Source organism: Salmo salar, chromosome ssa19 (genome assembly GCF_905237065.1).
Source record: "Salmo salar chromosome ssa19, Ssal_v3.1, whole genome shotgun sequence".
Lineage (NCBI taxonomy): Eukaryota > Metazoa > Chordata > Actinopteri > Salmoniformes > Salmonidae > Salmo > Salmo salar.
Window position 1 is genome coordinate 55,739,421 of NC_059460.1, and position 22,612 is coordinate 55,762,032.

Here is a 22,612-nt window from a genome sequence, read left to right on the forward strand (position 1 = left end):
GCTACAGATGTCTCAAGTTTTGAGAGAGCATGCAATTGGCATGCTGACTGCAGGAATGTCCACCAGAGCTGTTGACAGAGAATTGAATATTCATTTCTCTAGCAAAAGCTGCTTCCTACGTTGTTTTAGAGAATTTGGCAGTATGTCCAACCGTCCAACTGGCCATTTGTTATTCTTATCTTGTCACGCCCTGACCATAGAGAGCCCTTGGTTCTCTATGGTGTTTAGGTCAGAGCGTGACTAGGGGGGTGTTCTAGTCATTGTATTTCTATGTTGGTGAGTTGTATGGTTCCCAATTAGAGGCAGCTGGTAATCGTTGCCTCTAATTGGGGATTATATTTAGGAAGCCCTTTGTCCCACCTGCTTTGTGGGATATTGTTTTGAGTGAGTGCATGTAGCACTACGGTACTTCACGGTCGTTTCTTGTTTTGTTTAAGTTTCACAAAAATAAATATGTGGAACTCCAATCATGCTGTGCCTTGGTCCATCTCTCCTCACGACCGTGACATATCTTTTACTTTTTTAGGGATTTTCTTAAAACTGCATTGTTGATTAAGGGCTTGTAAGTAAGCATTTCACTGTAAGGTCTACACCTGTTGTATTCGGCGCATGTGACAAATCATTTTTGCTCGATTTGATTTGACAACCGCAGATCATGTGTATGGCGTCATGTTGGCTAGCGGTTTGCTGATGTCAACGTTTTGAACAGAGTGCCCCATGGTGGCGGTGGGGTTATGGTATGAGCAGGCATAAGCTACGGACAATGAACACAATTGCATTTTATCGATGGCACTTTGAATGCACAGGGATACCGTGACGCGATCCTGAGGCCCATAGTCGTGTCATTCATCTGCCGCATCACCTCATGTTTCAGTATGATAATGTATGGCCCCATGTCGCAAGGATCTGTACACAATTCCTGGAAGCTGAAAATGTCCCAGTTCTTCCATGGCCTGCATACTCAGCAGACATGTCATCCATTGAGCATGTTTGGAATGCTCTGGATCGACTTGTACGACAGCGTATTCCATTTCCCGCCAATATCCAGAAATTTGCACAGCCATTGAAGAGGAGTGAGACAACATTCCACAGGCCACAATTAACAGCCTGTCAAGGTTGTTGTCTGTGAATGAGGACCAAAACGCAGCAGGTACGTGAATGCTCATCTTGATTTTTAATTACTCTCAAAAATGAACATACCAAATAACGAAAAAACGAACACTCGACAAATAAACAGTCTGGTAAGGCACAAGGCTATACACAGAATAATCACCCACAAATCACACACACAAACACACCCTAATATATGGGACTCTCAATCAAAGGCAGATAGACAACACCTGCCTTCAACTGAGAGTCCCAACCCCAATTAACCAAACATAGAAACACACACACCAGACTAACCATAGAATACAACCACATAGACCATCAACCAAAAACCCAGAATTACTAAATCAAACACCCTTTACACAAACACACCACCCCGAACCACATAAAACAAATACCCTCTGCCACGTCCTGACCAAACTACAAAAACAATTAACCTTATACTGGCCAGGACGTGACAGTACCCCCCCCCTTAAAGGTGCTACCCCAGAAGCACCTTAAAAAATAACCCCAAGCAACACCAAAAATTTTTTGCCCCCTTTCCTAAAGGGAGGGAAGGGAGGGTGGCTGCCGTCAACGACGGCACTGTGCTACACCCCCCCTCCCCAACCCACCTATTTCTGGAGGTGGCTCTGGTTCCGGCCGTTCCAGGCTGTCGGGCCACTCTGGCATCGCCGAGGGGCAGTCGGGCCAGTCTGGCATCGCCGGGGGACAGTCTGGGCAGTCTGGCAATTCGGGACAGTCTGGGCAGTCTGGCAATTCGGGACAGTCTGGGCAGTCTGGCAATTCGGGACAGTCTGGGCAGTCTGGCAATTCGGGACAGTCTGGGCAGTCTGGCAATTCGGGACAGTCTGGGCAGTCTGGCAATTCGGGACAGTCTGGGCAGTCTGGCAATTCGGGACAGTCTGGGCAGTCTGGCCACTCCGGCAGTTCAGCGCAGTCTGGCCACTCCGGCAGTTCAGCGCAGTCTGGCCACTCCGGCAGTTCAGCGCAGTCTGGCCACTCCGGCAGTTCAGCGCAGTCTGGCCACTCCGGCAGTTCAGCGCAGTCTGGCCACTCCGGCAGTTCAGCGCAGTCTGACCTCTCTGGCGACTGTTGACTGGCGGGCAGCTCTGACGACTGTTGACTGGCGGGCAGCTCTGACGATGACTGTTGACTGGCGGGCAGCTCTGACGATGACTGTTGACTGGCGGGCAGCTCTGACGATGACTGTTGACTGGCGGGCAGCTCTGACGATGACTGTTGACTGGCGGGCAGCTCTGACGATGACTGTTGACTGGCGGGCAGCTCTGACGATGACTGTTGACTGGCGGGCAGCTCTGATGATGACTGTTGACTGGCGGGCAGCTCTGATGATGACTGTTGACTGGCGGACAGCTCTGATGAAGACTGTTGACTGGCGAGGCTGGGTTGACGCACTTGTAGCCTGGTGCGTGGTGCTGGTACTGGGCTTACCAGATTATGTACACGCACCTCCAGGCTAGTGCGGGGAGCGGGAACAGGACGAGTCGGACTGGGTTGACGCACTTCCGGGTCCGCACGAGAGACAGGAGCTGGAAACCCAGGGCTATGGAGGCGCACAGTCGGTCTCGATCTTACCTCCTGCACAACCCGTCTTGGCTGGATGGAACTAGTAGCCCTGTACGAGCGGGGTGCCCGTACAGGGCAGACTGGGCTGTGCAGGGGCCTGATGGTAGCCGTGCGTAGAGCGGGAGTTGGGTAGCCTGGTCCTCGGAGGCGTACCGGCGACCAGATGCGCTGCGCAGGCATCCTCCTACCAGGCTGGATGCCCGCTCTAGCACGGCACCTGCGAGGGGCTGGAATAACGCGCACCGGACTGTGCGTGCGTATGGGTGAGATAGTGCGCTCCTCAGCGAAACATAGCGCTCTCCACCCCATACGCTCCTCCATATAACCACGGGTAGCTGGCTTCCGGCTCTTCTTACGCCTAGCCAAAAATTTTCCTGGGGGTGCCTCTCGTGCTTCTCCTTCAGCGCGTACTTGGCCTCGTACCACCGCCTCTCCGCCTTGGCTGCCTCAATTTCCCACTGCGGGCGTCGATAATCCCCAGCCTGGTGCCAAGGTCCGGCCCCGTCCAGAACTTCCTCCCAGGTCCATTTCTCCCGCCAGTCCAACTCGAATTCCCTCTGCTCCTTCTTCTGCTGCTTGGTCCTTGAGTGGTGGGTGATTCTGTCAAGGTTGTTGTCGGTGAATGAGGACCAAAACGCAGCAGGTACGTGAATGCTCATCTTGATTTTTAATTACTCTCAAAAATGAACATACCAAATAACGAAAAAACGAACACTCGACAAATAAACAGTCTGGTAAGGCACAAGGCTATACACAGAATAATCACCCACAAATCACACACACAAACACACCCTAATATATGGGACTCTCAATCAAAGGCAGATAGACAACACCTGCCTTCAACTGAGAGTCCCAACCCCAATTAACCAAACATAGAAACACACACACCAGACTAACCATAGAATACAACCACATAGACCATCAACCAAAAACCCAGAAATACTAAATCAAACACCCTTTACACAAACACACCACCCCGAACCACATAAAACAAATACCCTCTGCCACGTCCTGACCAAACTACAAAAACAATTAACCTTATACTGGCCAGGACGTGACACAGCCTGATCAACTCTATACGAAGGAAATGTGTCACGCTGCATGAGGCAAATGGTGGTCACACCAGATACTGACTGGTTTTCTGATCCACGCACTTATCATTTTTTTAAGGTATCTGTGACCAACAAATGCCTATCTGTATTCCCAGTCATGTGAAATCCATAGATTAGGGCCTAATGAATGTATTTAAATTGACTGATTTCCTTATATGAATTGTAACTCAGTTCAATCTTTGAAATTATTGTATGTTGAGTATATATTTTTGTTCAGTATAAGTGACAACAATTTATTAGTTCACAATGGAATGTAAACTGAACTGTTATCTCCAAAGTCATTATTTATTTGAGGAGAAAAGAGGGGTTTCACCTAGAGCTACAAAACTGCCAGAAAGCAGAAGTGGAATTCAGCGGTTAAGGGGGTCAGTGATACAAGATCTGAACCAGGAGTCATCCGACAAAACGGCAGATATCTTGAGGGATCACATATTGCCTTGCGGTCACAATCTCACAATCGTCAGGGAGGGTGATGGAGTATGGTCTCAGGTCAGGGTGGTCTCCCGGACTCCCTCCAGTACTCTTTGGGTCCAAGAAGGGTGTCAAAAGAAGAAGAATTGGGGGGTTGGGGGAAACAAGCTAGCAGGCTGGGGAGTGAATGTGGAGGGTGGCTCTTATCAGGGCATTCATGTGAGGTCAGGCGATGCCAATCAGTTGGCCTGGAAAAGGAGAGTCAGGAGGGAGGCCCAGCTCTTATGAAGCTGGCTCCCACAAACATTCATTAGAGACCAGTTGAGAGCTCGCTCAGTTCAGAATGACCTCCAGTCAGATAAGGCTACTCCAGCACAACAATGAGCAATGAGTTATGGGAAATAGACTGGCCAAAATCTTCTGGGATTATGCTGCACGTCTTTGTTTATAACATGGAATAAATCTAATTCAACCCGTGTAGAGAAATAAAAAGGTCGATGTTTGTGTGTGTGACGTCTAATTACCAAACATTCGAGGAATATCAATAGCATATTTACTGATATGTCCAGAGCTCGGTATGTTTGAAAGTTAGCCAAATGCATATGGTAATGGTAGAATCAAGTATTGTGTGTGTGTGTATGTGTGTGTGTGTGTGTGTGCGCGTGCGCGGGCGTGCGTGCGTGAGAGAAAGAGAGTCCCTGCTGTGAATTTACACAACTAATTGCATAAAGTGCATTGCCATTATCGAAGTGCTGGGCACTGCAGTGCCAACATTTTCTATCAAGCCAATAATTAATTCCACTGACCACTCACTGTATGCTTCCAACCTACCGGAACGTTCTGGTGAAAGTGCTTAGGCGACAGGTTTGAATTCTGTGTGTGTAGGCTACTTGTTCAAATGGGTGTGGAGGAGCGGACAAGAGGGAGGGGAGGGAGGAGAGGCAGACATCGACACCTAGGCAGTGGCAGTTACATCCACAAGACGAGAGGGGATAGACGTTTCTCAATGGAGTGCGTATTTTGAACCACAGCCTGTACAGAGACCTCAGCGGGGTAGAACTATTTTTCAATCCGGTGTTGATCGTGGAGCTGCTGGAAGGCATAATTGCGCGCAAGGAATAAACATGGCCCCAAGTCAATATCTCCACGGGGCCTTGGCTGTGTTTTGTGTGACTCTAACCTGCAATGGATTTAATATAGACTCACGGTTTCCAGTTATCAAAGAAGGGAAAACCAAGGGCAGTTTCTTTGGATTTGCTGTTGCCCTGCACAAACAGACGGAAGGGTCCACGAAATACCTGTGAGTATCCGCGGTGTACCTCCTATGCAACTGTTCTATCCTCTTCAGGCGCCATACGTTGTGGCGTTCCACTGATCATTCGATTTGGATAGGTATACTTTGTTTTGAAACGAAATGAAATGAAAACGAGCTACTTAAAGTTCCATATGTTCTTGCTCTTTAAAACACTTTTCTTCCTTTCATGTGCAAGTCTTTAATATCGGAAAGGTTCCAAGTTATTTGAAACTTCAATAGTTTTTGATGTAAAGCCTGTTTAGATTAGCCTACTTTATGAAGTTCACTAGAACACCTGTCCAAAATAAACGGGTACTGGCGCCGTGTTTTATATTCTGCTGGCTGCAATCTAATAATTCAGTGCAACTTCAACATGTCAGACACCTGTCCGAACTCTGGAACCAGCGATCCTATACTTTCATTCAAGAGCCTCTTATTTGGTCAATCGTACAAAATGCTTAATTTATATAAACATACATAGCATATAATCTCATTTATCAGGCGTAAAAGAAACATAGGTTATAACATAGACTTCAGTGACCATAGCCTACTGTAGGCTGTCCTTGCGTGTACGCAATTCATGAAATATGGTCCGCCAATATCGCTACACCTTTTTGTACGGATAAAGTGTAGCCAATACCTGTATCCAGAAAATATTTAGGCAAACCCCTGAGAAGAAGCCTACATTTATATTGTTGGCCGACATTACGATCACTCACATTATTTTCCACGTTTCCTCAACTTTCTTTAATTTCAGTTAAATTGTTCTCTCTCGTTAGTAAGTGTGAGAGAAACAATGGGTTCGGTGCCTGTGGTTAAAAGCAGAACGTGCTGCTCAACGAATAAGGCTTTGTCTCATTATGATAATATGAATGGTCTTAAATGGATGATGTTGTCCCTCGTTGGCTGTCATGACAATCCATACGCGTCATTCTACACAATGGTTATTACAACGCTGTAAAATTTTAATAATAATAAACATGGCACTGATTCTTGTACCCTGATCTCATGGCACTGATTATTGCACCCTGATCTGAACAAGAGATTATAAACCATAAACAACTGCAGAACAGTTGAATAAGATCAGTACATAAATGCTTGTTACTTATTGAGTGGGCTGTGTTTTATAGCTGCAGGCAGAGACTTCACACTCACAGGGGGCACAGATTTGTCATGTTCTTTAAAAAAAAAATGGGTTGTTTCTCTGTAATTCTACTAGCCACCTAGCAATTTTATGAAGTTGGCTTTAGCTAGCCCAGATAGGTTCCCAATCTCCAAACCTCATAACTAGCTACCAAGAAGCCATTTCAGGCTATCAATCAAGTTACAGTAGCTAGCTTGTCTAACTATCTTAGCTTGTAGGCCTGCTGCCAAGGTTGGCAGACTTGAAAGCAAGCAATAACTAAATGTACTGAAAAAGACTGAAAGGAATGTGAATCTTTTACCCACTTTCATAAAAAAAAGAACCACCAGTTAGGAGGATACAGACAGCTCAAGAGGTATGCTTAGATATGCAGAAAAATATACACATATATATATAATTTTTTTTAAATTAACCAAGAATTAAGCACAGTGATTATGGCTGTTTCAGGTTTTTGAAAAATGCTAAATTCTCTAATTTATGGACAAGGTAGCAGCTACTCTTCCTGGGGTCCAGCAAAATTAAGTTTATACAATTTTAAAAACATTACAATACATTCACAGATTTCACAACACACTGTGTGCCCTCAGGCCCCTACTCCACCACTATCACATATCTACAGTACAAAATCCATGTGTACGTGTGTATAGTGAGTATGTTATCGTGTGTGTGTGGACGCATGTGTTTGTGCATATGTTTGTGTTGCTTCACAGCCCCCGCTGTTCTATACGGAGCATTTTTATCTGTTTTTTAAATCAAATTTTACTGCTTGCCTCAGTTATTTGATGTGGAATAGAGTTCCGTGTATTTATGGCTCTATGTAGTACTGTGCGCCTTCTATAGTCTGTTCTGGACTTGAGGACTGTGAAGAGACCTCTTGTGACATGTCTTGTGGGGTATCCATGGGTGTCCGAGCTGTGCGCCAGTAGTTCAAACAGACAGCTCGGTGCATTCAACATGTCAATGCCTCTCATAAAATAGTGATGAAGTCAATCTCTCCTCCACTTTGAGCCAGGAGAGATTGACATGCATATTATTAATATTAGGTCTCTGTGTACATCCAAGGGCCAGTCGTGCTGTCCTGTTCTGAGCCAATTGCAATTGTGCTAAGTCCCTTTTTGTGGCACCTGACCACACGACTGAACAGTAGTCCAGGTGCGACAAAACTAGGGCCTGTAGGACCTGCCTTGTTGATAGTGTTGTTTAGAAGGTAGAGCAGCGCTTTGTTATGGACAGACTTCTCCCCATCTTAGCTACTGTTGTATCAATATGTTTTGACCGTGACAGTTTACAATCCACGGTTACTCCAAGCAGTTTAGTCACCTCATGTAACGGCTGTCTGGAAGAGGGGACCAAGGTGCAGGAGAGGATGTGTTCATCATTAGAATTTTAATATAAAAAAAACAAGAGAACACTACAAAAATGAACAAAAACAACAGCAAACAGTCCTGTTAGGAAAATACTCAAAACAGAAACAATTACCCACAAAACCCAAAGGAAAACATGCTCCTTATGTGTGACTCCCAATCAGCAACAGCGAGCCTCAGCTGTGCCTGATTGGGAGCCACACACACGGCCCAAAACAAAGAAATACCAAAACATAGAAAAAGGAACATAGAACGCCCACCCAATGTAACACCCTGGCCTAACCAAAATAAAGAACAAAAAAAACCCTCTCTATGGCCAGGGCGTTACACCTCAACATGCTCAATTTGCACATTATATCAAATCACATTTTATTGGTTACATACACGTGTTTAGCAAATGTTATTGTGGATGTAGCGAAATGCTTGTGTTTCTAGCTCCGACAGTGCAGTAATATCTAACAAGTAATATCTAACAATTTCACAACATATACCAAATACGCACAAATCTAAGTAAAGGAATGGAATGAAGAATATATACATATATGGACGAGCAATGTCAGAGCGGCATAGACTAAAGATATAGTAAAATAGCGTAGAATACAGTATATACATATGAGATGAGTAATGCATAGACTAAGATACAGTAGAATAGCATAGAATACAGTATATACATATGAGATCAGTAATGCAAGATATGTAAACCTTATTAAAGTGACTAGTGTTCCATTTATTAAAGTGGCCAGTGATTTCAAGTCTACGTATATAGGCAGCAGCCTCTAATGTGCTAGTGATGGCTATTTAACAGTCTAAGGGCCTTGAGATAGAAGCTGTTTTTCAGTCTCTCGTTCCCAGCTTTGATGCACCGGTACTGACCTCGCCTTCTGGATGATAGCGGGGTGAACAGGCAGTGGCTCGGGTGGTTGTTGTCCTTGATGATCTTTTTGGCCTTCCTGTGACATCGGGTGCTGTAGGTGTCCTGGAGGGCAGGTAGTTTGCCCCTGGTGATGCGTTGGGCAGACCGCACTACCCTCTGGAGAGCCCTGCGGTTGCGGGCGGTACAGTTGCCATACCAGGCGGTGATACAGCCCGACAGGATGTTCTCAATTGTGCATCTGTAAAAGTTTGTGAAGGTTTTAGGTGCCAAGCCAAATTTCTTCAGCCTCCTGAGGTTGAAGAGGCGCTGTTGTGCCTTCTTCACCACACTGTCTGTGTGGGTGGACCATTTAAGTTTGTGTACGCCGAGGAAAAGCTTTCCACCTTTTCCACTGCAGTCCTGTCGATGTGAATGGGGGGGTTGTTGTCTACAAACTTGATGATTGAGTTGAATGCATGCTTGGTCATGCAGTCATGGGTGAACAGGGAGTACAGGAGAGGGCTGAGCATGCACCCTTGTGGGGCACCAGTGTTGAGGATCAATGAAGTGGAGGTGTTGTTACCTACCTTCACCAAACAGGGAGCAGCCTGTCAGGAAGTCCAGGACCCAGTTGCACAGGGCGGGGTTCGAGCTTAATGATGAGCTTGGAGGGTACTATCGTGTTGAATGCTGAGCTATAGGCAATGAACAGCATTCTTACATAGGTATTCCTCTTGTCCAGATGGGATAAGGCAGTGTGCAGTGTGATGGCGATTGCATCGTCTGTGGATCTATTGGGGTGGTAAGAAAATTGAAGTGGGTCTAGCGTGACAGGTAAGGTAGAGGTGAAATGATCCTTGACTAGTCTCTCAAAGCACTTCATGATGACAAAAGTGAGTCATTTAGTTCAGTTATCTTTGCTTTTTTAGGTACAGGAACAATGGTGGCCACATTGAAGCATGTGGGGACAGCATGCTGGGATAGGGAGAGATTGAATATGTCTGTAAACACACCAGCCAGCTGGTCTGCGCATGCTCTGAGAACGCGGCTAGGGATGCCTTCTGGGCCGGCAGCCTTGCGAGGGTTAACACGCTTAAATGTCTTACTCACGTCGGCCACGGAGAAGGAGAGCCCACAGTTCTTGGTATCGGGCCGCGTCGGTCGGTGGCACTGTGTTATCCTCAAAGCGGGTGAAGAAGGTGTTTAGCTTGTCCGGAAGCAAGACGTCAGTGTCTGCGACATGGCTGGTTTTCCATTTGTAGTCAATTTATTACAAGGTTTAGTTGAGGTTTAGGGTTTAGTGAATGATTTGTCCCAATACAATGCTTTTAGTTTTAGAAATATTTAGGACTAACTTATTCCTTGCCACCCACTCTGAAACTAACTGCAGCTCTTTGTTAAGTGTTGCAGTCATTTCAGTTGCTATAGTAGCTGACATGTATAGTGCTGAGTCATCTGTGTACATAGACACACTGGCTTTCCTCATGTCATTAGTAAAGATTGAAAAAGTAAGGGGCCTAGACAGCTGCCCTGGGGAATTCCGGATTTTACCTGGATTATGTTGGAGAGGCTTCCATTAAAGAACACACTCTGTGTTCTGTTAGACAGGAAACTCTTTATCCACAATATAGCAGGGGTTGTAACGCCATAACACCAATTTGTTTTTCCAGCAAACACAATTTTTTCCAAAAGTTTACTAAGGGTTGATAACAGGCTGATTTGTCAGCTATTTGAGCCAGTAAAGGGGGCTTTACTATTCTTAGGTCGCGGAATGACTTTTGCTTCCCTCTGAGCCTGCGGGCACATACTTTCTAGTAGGCTTAAATTGAAAATGTGGCAAATAGGAGTGGCAATATCGTCCGCTATTATCCTCAATAATTTTCTATCTAAGTTGTCAGACCCCGGTGGCTTGTCATTGTTGATAGATAACAATGATTATTTCACCTCTTCCACACTCACTTTACGGAATACTAAATTACAATGCTTGTCTTTCATAATTTGGTCAGATATACTTGGATGCGTAGTGTTAGCGTTTGTTGTTGGCAGGTCATGCCTAAGTTTGCTAATCTTGCCAATTAAAAAATCATTAAAGTAGATGGCAAAATCAGTTGGTTTTGTGATGAATGAACCATCTGATTCAATGAATGATGGAGCTGAGTTTGCCTTTTCCCCCAAAATGTCATTTAAGGTGCTCCAACGCTTTTTAATATCATTCTTTATGTCATTTATCTTTGTTTTATAGTGTAGTTTCTTCTTCTTTTTATCCAGTTTATTTACATAATTTCTCAATTTGCAATACGTTTGCCAATCGGTTGTGCAGCCATACTTATATGCCATTCCTTTTGCCTCATCCCTCTCAACCATACAATTATTCAATTCCTCATCAGTCCACAGGGATTACACCGTTTTTACAGTCCTTTTCTGAATGGGTGCATGCTTATTAGTAACTGGAATAAGCAATTTCATAAATGTGTCAAGTGCAGCATCTGTTTGCTCCTCATTACACACCATTACTTTGTGCCCTTTCAGTTTTTTTGTGGTGCATGACGCCCCTGGCTGCAGGTGAAACAGGTGTGGCCAGGTGAGCTGTGTTACAGCCTGCCGCATGTCTGTGTGGTGAGTGCACTAAAGGTACTAAAAGGCATCTATGCCGAAGAAAATGTATCCTCAAGGGTTTAACTTATTATGGCAAAAGGAAAAGCAACTATTGATTTGCAGTGGAATACCATGCCATTTCTCTCACACACAAAAAGTGTTCCTTTGCTTATGTTCTCTTAAGTATGCTTTATATGCTTTGGAGTTTCTCTGTCTTGAACATGTACATTGCCTTCAGAAAGTATTCACACCCATTTACCTTTTCCACATTTTGTTGTTATTACAGCCTGACTAAAAAAATGTAGATTTATTTTGTGACTGGCCTACACACCCATAATGTCAAAGTGTACTAGAAATGTCTTGCCTACAAATTTTTACAAATTAATTGAAAATGAAAAGCTGAAATGTCTTGAGTCAATAAGTATTCAACCTCTTTGCTAAGGGAAGCCTAAATAAGTTCCGGATTTGCTTAACAAGTCACATAATAAGTTTCATGGACTCACTCTGTGTGCAATAATAGTGTTTAACATGATTTTTGAATGACTACCTCATCTCTGTACGTCACACATACACTTATCTGTAAGGTCCCTCAGTCAAGCAGTGAATTTCAAACACAGATTCAACCACAAAGACCAGGGAGGTTTTCCAATGCCTCACAAAGAAGGGCACCTATTGGTAGATGGGTACAAATAAAATAAGGTGACATTGAATATCCCTTTGAGCATGGTGAAGTTATTAATAACACTTTGGATGGGATATCAATACACCCAGTCACTACAAAGATACAGGTGTCCTTCCTAACTCAGTTGCCGTTGAGGAAGGAAACCGCTCAGGGATTTCACCATGAGGCCAATGATGACTTTAACAGTTAAATGGCTGAGATAGGAGAAAACGGAGGATGGATCAACAATATTGTAGTTACTCCACAATACTAACCTAAATGATAGAGTGAAAAGAAGGAAGCCTGTACAGAATAAAAATGTTCCAAAACATGCATCCTGTTTGCAACAAGGCACTAAAGTAATACTGCAAAAAATGTGGCAAAGCAATTAGTGTTATGTGTTATGTTTGGAGAAAATCCAATACAACAAATTACTGAGTATCACTCTCCATATTTTCAAGCATAGTGGTGGCTACATCATGTTATGGGTATGCTTGTAATTGTTAAGGACTGGGGAGTTTTTCTGGAGAAAAAATAAATGTAATGGAGGTAAGGAAAGCCTGGTTCAGTCTGCTTTCCATCAGACACGGTGAGATGAATTCACCTTTCAGCAGGAAACCTAAAACACAAGTCCAAATAAACACTGGAGTTGCATACCAAGAAGACAGTGAATGTTCGTGAGTGGCCAAGTTACAATTTTGACTTAATTCTACTTGAAAATCCCTGGCAAGACCTGAAAAGTGTTGTCTAGCACTGATCAACAACCAATTTGACAAAGCTTGAATAATTTTGAAAAGAATAATGGGGAAATGTTGCACAATCCAGGTGTGGAAAGCTCTTAGAGACTTACCCACAAAGACTCACAGCTGTAATTGCTGCCGAAGGTGCTTCTATAAAGTATTGACTCAGGGGTGTGAGTATACTTATGTAAATTAGAATTTGATTTAATTTTCAACACATTTCCTAACATTTTTAAAAACCTGTTTTAACTTGGTCATTATTGGGTAATGTGTAGATGGGTGAGAGAATTTGTATTTATTTAATACATTTTAAATTCAGGCTGTAACACAACAAAATGTGGAATAATTAAGTGTATGAATACTTTCTGAAGGCACTGTACCTTGCAGTCATTATAAAATGCAAACAGGGGTTTGACACACATTACTTTCCACATGTGCCCAGGCCATTTCACTCAACTGAGACCTTGGTTTGTGTTTTGCAATACAGTGTTCATTGGCCTTGGCCAGTAACCAATGCATGGATGTTGTTATTACCGAAGTGCTTGTATGGAGTAATTTACATAAGAAAAAGTAAGAAATAATTAGCAATTGAAATAGCATCAGCCTTCAGACTGTTCCTTTTTCATTCATTTCATTAGGATTTGTTTGCCTATTTGAATTGGTGGTTGCTTCTGTAGACAAGTTAAACTTGCTCTCTCCTAACAGCTACCTATTTGAGTCTCTAATAGATCTCCCTCGAAACAGCAAACACTGTTGTCCTTATGTGTGCTCTTTGAAGAACCCTAGACTACCTCAGTTGTATTTAGGACTTCCTCTTGCCAATTATACTGGCCATATCGTTCTGCAGCATCCACGAGAAGTTTGAGTTCTTTTGATCTCGGAGTTTTGTTTTGTACTCGTCGTAATTGCTAGTAATTTCTTGCGTGCACTAAGCAGGAAAGAAAATTGTAAACCAAGCCCTGCACTTCCTGTGAGCTAACAGTGGACGCGCCGAATTGGGAATTGATGACTCCTGCCTTCGTCCGATTAAGCCCCCACCTATCTGTTTCATGTGCTCTAAGTGGTGGATTGATGTGTTAAACTGAGAGTTTGTTCTTGGTCAGTCAATGCAATGGATGGTTGTGTCCTGCTGACACTAGATCGATGCACCGTCTTTGCTCTGGCCCCTGAGGGATGGTGTCGTCGTCCAGAAGTTGCAATATAAGAAGGGGACCACATGGCCATGGTAACGAGGCTGGAGGCCTGTGGGACTTGGTGACAAGGCCCCTGTTTGGAGCTGTAACAGATTTATCAGTGTAGAGGAGCAGAAGGAGTGGAAGACCCTTCAGCCAAAATGTCATCAATGGTTTCACCTTAGTGCGGTATTATTTACACTCTTAACCTAACTCCTTACCTTCAAAAGAGCCCATCCCACTGAAGTCATGATAGATTTATAACAATGCATAAATAAACTACAATATGTTGTGTAAGTATGTTAGATGAAATATCAGTCTTTATTCTATGCCATTCGTGCAAATAATGTGAACCAGCATGCTTTTGTAACGTAGTCTACCGTATTTACTGTAGGATAAGTTAATTTGGCATGTTTTTGGGACAATTCTGAAGAGACACAAGAATGTTTAAGTTAGGGGGATTTCAATGTCCTGTCTGTTCCATCTCTGTGTTGTCAGGGCTTTACAGTATGGGTCTGTCTAGTGTCACCACACTAAGGGCTGAGCACAAAGTTGTTCATTACACACATTTCCCCATTACTAGAGAGAGCGTGTGAATATGGGAAAAATGTGTGAGGGCTTAATAAACCAACCAATCACGACATGTATAACATTTAAAGTGGGCATTTGTGTATGTATGTCAGGTTAAAGGGTTTCGAGACAATTTGTCTCATGCAATGGAAAAAAGAGCTGAGATGGTTTTAAAGGAGGGGTCACCAAACGTTTCTGAGCTGGGATCACTTTCTTAGTCAAAATGCAGGCCAAGATGCAGTATGGTTAAGGTTAGGGTTAGGTTTAAAATCACATTCATTTTAAAAAGATAAATTGTAGAAATAGGCGAGGTTTATAACTTTGTGGCTGTGGTAACTACTCACGACTCAGTCTCAGCGGAGAGCATCAGAGGGACCTCCTCTCACCGTTGGACCATCCCTCACCTCATCCCCCTTCGCTAATACTGACCCAAAAGGGGAAACCGTCCTCGAGCTGATGGCGAAACTCGAGTCACACCGCATTATTTCTGGCTCATGCAGAAATTCATGTTGTTACTCCTATGACCAGAGAAGTTAAATATTCCTCACTATTAAAAATACACACAGCCGCTAATAATAACAACCCATGGCTATCGATACACTTTGCTACTCCACTAATAATAACAACCCAAGGCTATCGATACACTTTGCTACTCCACTAATAATAACAACCCAAGGCTATCGATACACTTTGCTACTCCACTAATAATAACAACCCATGGCTATCGATACACTTTGCTACTCCACTAATAATAACAACCCAAGGCTATCGATACACTTTGCTACTCCACTAATAATAACAACCCAAGGCTATCGATACACTTTGCTACTCCACTAATAATAACAACCCATGGCTATCGATACACTTTGCTACTCCACTAATAATAACAACCCAAGGCTATCAATACACTTTGCTACTCCACTAATAATAACAACCCAAGGCTATCGATACACTTTGCTACTCCACTAATAATAACAACCCAAGGCTATCGATACACTTTGCTACTCCACTAATAATAACAACGCAAGCCTATCAATACACTTTGCTACTCCACTAATAATAACAACCCAAGGCTATCGATACACTTTGCTACTCCACTAATAATAACAACGGAAGCCTATCAATACACTTTTCTACTCATTCATTGAAGCTGCAGTGCTGGTTGCAGCGCGAGTGGAGAAGCGCATTTCATAACAGTGTTGAATAAAAAGTGTTGATAGTGCTGAATAAAAACTTAAACATAAACTCACTCATAAAACAGCAGCTCTTTGCTGTATTCTTTGACAGTTTCTCTTTAGTCATGGTTTTAGACGTTTTGTAATCACAGTATCAACTTACTTTGCTGTGTGCTAGAAGGAAGCTGCGGAGTGCAGACACGGGGATCTGAGCAATCCGATTGGCTAGCAGTAGGCCTATACTGTAGGTGCACTTGATTTGCTCTCCAGGCACGCCGAGTAGGCGGAATTTGTATCTTCAGACACATGAAATGGTTCAAAATGGGCACACTTCGCCTACCCGGCGTGCAGGGCAGCTGAAACAAGCGCACCTACTGCTAACAGTGCGAGACAGAAAAAGGAAGGAACACAAGGCTTTATCACTGTTGTTTTTATATACATTTTTCGTGATCGACTAGGAATGCCTTGGAGTTGCCAGTTCGTGTTCGACCATTTGGTGACCACTGTTTTAAAGTGAATGCCATCATCCAGTTTGACTGATTCCAGGACAGTACTTAAACTCAGGTGAAGCAACGAGATTTGAGAGTTTCTCTGGCCATTGTGGAGAAGCTTGATGGCTATAGAGAAAACCCAGCCCCCCCCTCCCCCCAAGACAAGATCTGGTGCCTGGATAGCGTTGCACGTTCCTCACACAGTACCTGTACCTGTCTGAAGCCAAATATGGCACTCTTCCTTGCACCCTCACCCCTCCCTTCCCATCACATTCACCACCCGCTTCAAGAAGGGAGGAGGTAGCAATGCTGTCAGCTGGTCTCTGATTGGCTCCTTTCAGGCCTCTGACCCATGGTATGCTTGGAATGTTTCACCTTTCCCTGTACACTCGACTTGCCAGTTTGCAGGTTGGGACATGGATGAAATGAGTTTGGGGGGAATTCACAATTCAGCAACTCTTGGATGTGTCTTCTATCTTCTGTCTTGTTCAATCTTCAACAGTAGACAGAGAAGTTTGTCTGTCACTTCTCAACCTAGATTAAGTTTATGAACCACAGCACTCCTAAATAGGCCAATCAATGGTCATAATTCCTCAAGTCTCCAAGGCTTTTTAATCAGAGGGGAGAGGTGCAGTTTAGCCATCTCATCTCTGTCTGAGGGCCGTGGCCCCTGGCCATGAAAACTCTGCCTTTTAGTTTGATGGGGCCTTCCCCTATTGCTCTCCTCTCTTCACTGAGGTGTAAAGTACTGTAGATTGCTGTCAGACCTTTTATAGACAAACTGCAGATTCGCTAACAGATTTCCATGTTTGAAAAAGCATTGCGCTTCGGTTCAGTTCAGTTCACTTACTATACCTTCAGCAAGTATTCACTCCCCTTGACCTTATCCACATTGTTGTGTTACAGCGTGAATTTAACATTTATTCAATTGAGATCTTTTGGTCCCTGGCCTACACACAATACCCCATAATGTCAAAGTAGAATTATGTTTTTAATTGTTTTTACAAATTAATAAAAAAATGAAAAGCTGAAATATCTTGAGTCAATAAGTATTCAAGCCCTTTGTTATTGCACGCCTACATTAGGTCAGGAGTAACATTTTGCCTAACAAGTCACATAATAAGTCACATAATAATAGTGTTTAGCATAATTTTTGAATGACTACCTCATTTCTGTACCCCACACATATCGTGTCTTCAGAAAATATTCATACCCCTTGACTTATTGTAATAAGGGTCGTCTAAAGGAGACCAAAATGTGGCGTGTGAAGTGCTCATATTACTTTTTAATGAAAACACTTAGCAAAATAACAAAATGACCAACAACAGTCCCGTCAGGTACAAACAACGAAACGGAAAACAACCACCCACAAAACCCCATGAAAAACAGGCTGCCTAAGTATGGCTTCCAATCAGAGACAACGAAAAACACCTGCCTCTGATTGGAAACCATACCCGGCACCAACATAGAAAATACAACATAGAACGACAATCTAGACAACCCACATAGAAAACAGAAAACCCAAAATACATAGACAAAAACACCCCCCCTATCACGCCCTGACCAATCTACTATGGAAAAATGACCTCATTCTAAGGTCAGAACGTGACACTTATTCCACATTTTGTTGTGTTAAAGCCTGAATTCAACATGGATTAAATAGATGTTTTTTCTCACCCACCTACACCCAATACCCCATAATGACTAAAGTGAAAACATGTTTTTAGAAATGTTTGTAAATGTATTGGTTCTCTAGCAATGATCAACAACTAATTTGACAGAGCTTGGAGAATTTTTAAAGAATAATGGGCAAATGTTGCACAATCCAGGTGTGGAAAGCTCTTAGAGACGTACCCAGAAAGACTCACAGCTGTAAACGCTGCCAAAGGTGCTTCTACAAAGTATTGACTCAGGGGTGTGAATACTTACGGAAATTTGCTATTTTTGTATTTCATTTTCAGTAAATTCACAAAGATTTATAAAGACATGTTTTCCTTTTTTTCATGATAGGCTATTGTGTGTAGATGGGCGAGAGAAAAAATTCAATATAATCCAATTTCAATTCATGCAAAATGTGGAATAAGTCAAAGGGTATGAAAACTTTCTGAAGGCGCTGTGTGTCACCTCCCTCTCTCGCTGTGCTTAGGCTCTATGTAAACCAATATCAGGATGAATGGTTGTACATTACACACAACTGCCTAGCCTATTTTTTCCCATCCAATTAATTCTCTGCTGCCTGAGAACTGTAAAATATGGACTAACAAAAGAATTAGGGCAGAAAAATGTCCTTCCACATGGTGGCCAAACGAAGAAGACGGGTTTGTTGGACTTGGCTGGGCTCCAACATTTCTTCTCAGCGTTCTGGTTGTCGGCTTTGTCTTCAGAAGTAGGCCTTTCAAAGCAACAACGTCATGCCACAGTGACACGACTGGCTGATAAGTGACGCGCTGCATGTGTCCATTAGGCCCACATACATGTATGACATGATATTCCATTCAGATAATGTTTGCTGTCAAATCTTTGTGACGGAACTCATCTCAACAGCAACAAAAATTCTTCATGAGAATTGCATCAAATATATTTATGAGTCACTGAAGCTTACTCTTTATCCATGAAGTAATCTCTTGAAATAAGACCTTAATTGGAAGTCTCAGCAGCTGTGAGGTGTAAAGGATGATTCTTTGATGCAGTTTAGGGGAAGTGGGATTTATTCATGTCAATAGTTGTAGTCGTCAGTGCATTAGCCTTCTATAACTTTGGCTCTCTCTGTTGTCTAACGTTGTAGTGCATTAGGACATTGGCAAAATCCGTAAGTCAGTGCCAATGCTATTTCCAATAAATCGTTAAAAAAAGCACAGTAATGCTGAAAATGTATGGGATGTAAAGCTACTTGATCTTGTAGCATTGAATCGACAGAAGGATTTATAATTTTTCATTCCTTTAGAGTTTAGAATATGAGCAGTAATTATTAGCCTACACTCTTAGAAAAAAAGTCTCTAGAACCTAAAAGGGCTGCCCCCATAAGGAGAACCCTTTGAAGAACCCTTTTTGGTTCCAGGTAGAACCAATGATTTATATGTACTCCAGATGACTGATAGGGAACACTGTGTTGAAGCCACTGTGCCTCCCTTGGCACTCCCTACCATTGTAAAAAATATTTTGGAACCTATAGAAATGCATTTATTAATATCTACATTTGATTTTGACACATTTATTATGTTACAGACACCTTCATACTTTTAAATTATACTATGTTAGCTAAACATAAATAAATCAATGCAAATGTATACAGTACCAGTCAAAAGTTTGGACACACCTACTCATTCAAGGGTTTTTCTTTAGTTTGACTATTTTCTACATTGTAGAATAACATCAAAACTATGAAATAACACATATGGAATCATGTAGTAACAAAAAAAGTGTTAAACAAATCAAAATACATTTCAGATTTTAGATTCTTCAAAGGAGTCACCACTTTCAATATATTTTGATTTGTTTCACTCTGTATTGGTTACTACATGATTCTATATGTGTTATTTCATAGTTTTGATGTCTTCACTATTATTCTACAATGTAGAAAATATTAAAAATAAAGAAACAACCTCTCCCTGACCGAGTCTGTAATATCTACATGTGTCAAGCAGACTACCATAGTCCCCGTGGCTAAGGAAGCGAAGGTAACCTACCTAAATGATTACCGCCCCGTAGCACTCATGTCAGTAGCCATGAAGTGCTTTGAAAGGCTGGTCATGGCTCACATCAACAGCATTCTCCCGGACACCCTAGACCCACTCCAATTCGCATACCGCCCCAACAGATCCACAGATGACGCAATCTCAATCGCACTCCACACTGCCCTTTCTCACCTGGACAAAAGGAACACCTATGTGAGAATGCTATTCATTGACTACAGCTCAGCGTTCAATAACATAGTGCCCACAAAGCTCATCACTAAGCTAAGGACTTTGGCACTAAACACCTCCCTCTGCAACTGGATCCTGGATATCCTGACAGCCACCCCCAGGTGGTAAGAGTAGGCAACAACAAGTCTGCCACGCTGACCCTCAGGGGTGTGTACTTAGTCCCCACCTGTACTCCCTGTTCACCCACGACCGTGTGGCCGAACTCGACTCCAACACTGTCATTAAGTTTGCTGACGACACAACAGTGGTAGGCCTGATCACCGACAACGATGAGACAGCCTATAGGGAGGAGGTCAGAGAATTGGCAGTGTGGTGCCAGGACAACAACCTCTCCCTCAATGTGAGCAAGACAAAGGAGCTGATCATGGACTACAGGAAAAGTCGGTCCGAACAGGATCACATTAACATCGATGGGACTGTAGTGGAGCGGGTCGAGAGTTTCAAGTTCCTTGGTGTCAACATCACCAACGAACTATCATACCAAGACAGTCGTGAAGAGGGCACGACAAAACCTTTTCCCCCTCAGGAGACTGAAAAGATTTGGCATGTGTCCCCAGATCTTCAAAAGGTTCTACAGATACACCATCTAGAGCATCCTGACCAGTTGCATCACCGCCTGGTAGGGCAACTGCTCGGCATCTGACCGTAAGGCGCTACAGAAGGTAGTGTACAGCCCAGTACGTCACTGGGGCCAAGCTTCCTGCCATCCAGGACCTCTATAATAGGCAGTGTCAGAGGAAAGCCCATAGAATTGTCAGAGACTTTTCTCTGCTAGCGTACGGCAAGCGGTACCGCAGTGCCAAGTCTAGGACCAAAAGGCTCCTCAACAGCTTCTACCCCCTAGCCAATTAATGAAATCGCCCCAGGACTATTTACATTGACCTCCCTCCCTTTTGTACACTGCTGCTACTCGCTGTTTATTATCTATGCATAGTCACTTCACAAATTACCTCAACTAACCTGTACCCCCGCACACTGACTCGGTACCGGTACCCCCTGTATATAGCCTTGTTATTGTTATTCTTATTGTGTTACTTTTTATTATAATTTTTTATATGAGTCTATTTGGTAAATATTTTCTTAACTCTTCTTGAACTGCACTGTTGGTTAAGGGTTTGTAAGTAAGCATTTCACGGTAAGGTCTACACTTGTTGTATTTGGCTCAAGTGACAAATAACGTTTGATTTGATTTGAAATCACTGCAATGAGTAGATGTGTCCAAACTTTTGACTGGTACTGTATCTTTTTAAGAACATTCCTTAAAGTATATTTTTTTGAGATTACTAATGTTAGTGTCCTCACTACACCCCCCAAAAATACTTAAATACATTTAATTGAAATACTGTAGAATTCCATTCATTCCTATGGAGGACTGCTCCTACTAGGGAGTGCCAATATGGTCGACCGGTGGCTTCAAAGTCTCTCAATGGCCAATACATAACATCATCAATCCAGGGTTTATATACAGTACATCATTGGGTTCAAACCTTTTGGTTCTAGGTAGAACCCTTTTGAGTTCTATGTAGAACACGTTACACAGAGGGTTCTACATGGGACCCAAAAGAGTTCTACCTGGATCTAAAAAGGGTTCTACCTGGAACTAAAAAGGGTTCCACCTGGAACTATAAAGGGTTCTACCTGGAACTATAAAGGGTTCTCCTATGGGGACAGCTGAAGAACCCTTTTGGAACCCTTTTTTCTAAGTGTATACCTGTCGACAAAGAATGTGTCATGTGTCTGAAGTATTATGAGTCAGAGGTTATCTACCAATGGATGTGCTTCTTGTACAGCTGAAGTATCTTCATTTGAGCCAGTTTGCTACAGTAGGAAAATAATCCTGCAGCAACAGGAAATATGAATTATTATGTGGATTATAATTAATGGATATTTTTGTAGGGGTTGCTACATTTTTATTAAAATAAAAACTTTTTTAAACCTCAAATACACTACAAGATTCAAATTAAGATCCTACATCTGTACACTTTGATTAGTTTAGACAGTATCTCATAATGGAACAAAAATGGTCTCTGTTTATGCTGGGTCAACTTTGCTGCAGTCCTATTTACTGTCATTTCCTTGCTATTTCATTGGATTTTTGAATATATTATGACTATCCATTGCAATGAACAATAATCATAATGGCATTTACGATCCGTATCAAATTGCTTAGAGATAGCATGGCATCCCTCAGTGTGTGTAGCATTAGAATGAATGACTTTCTAATAACATGTTATAATGAATGAATCCCAGCTGGTCATTAGCCCAGTATCTCTACCATGGAGAATCCCTCTAGAGGGGCTTTCACTAGGGACTACCTGCAGAGACGACTCTGCTTCTACCCTACAAACACAGGAACACGTCCTTTGTCCCCTCTCTGGTTGTATAAACAGGTTTACAAAAAGCATAGAGT

At 42.8% G+C, this 22,612-nt stretch overlaps 1 protein-coding gene across 1 annotated transcript in view; it reads left to right on the forward strand.

Moving 5' to 3' along the window:
- Positions 1-5,149: 5,149 nt before the first annotated feature.
- Positions 5,150-22,612, forward strand: part of itga3b (integrin, alpha 3b) — a 57,649-nt gene continuing 40,186 nt past the window's right edge. The window contains exon 1 of the mRNA XM_014159019.2: positions 5,150-5,520. Coding sequence (XP_014014494.2) covers positions 5,345-5,520 — 176 coding nt within the window. The 5' untranslated portion in view covers positions 5,150-5,344. The remainder of the gene's footprint in view (positions 5,521-22,612) is intronic.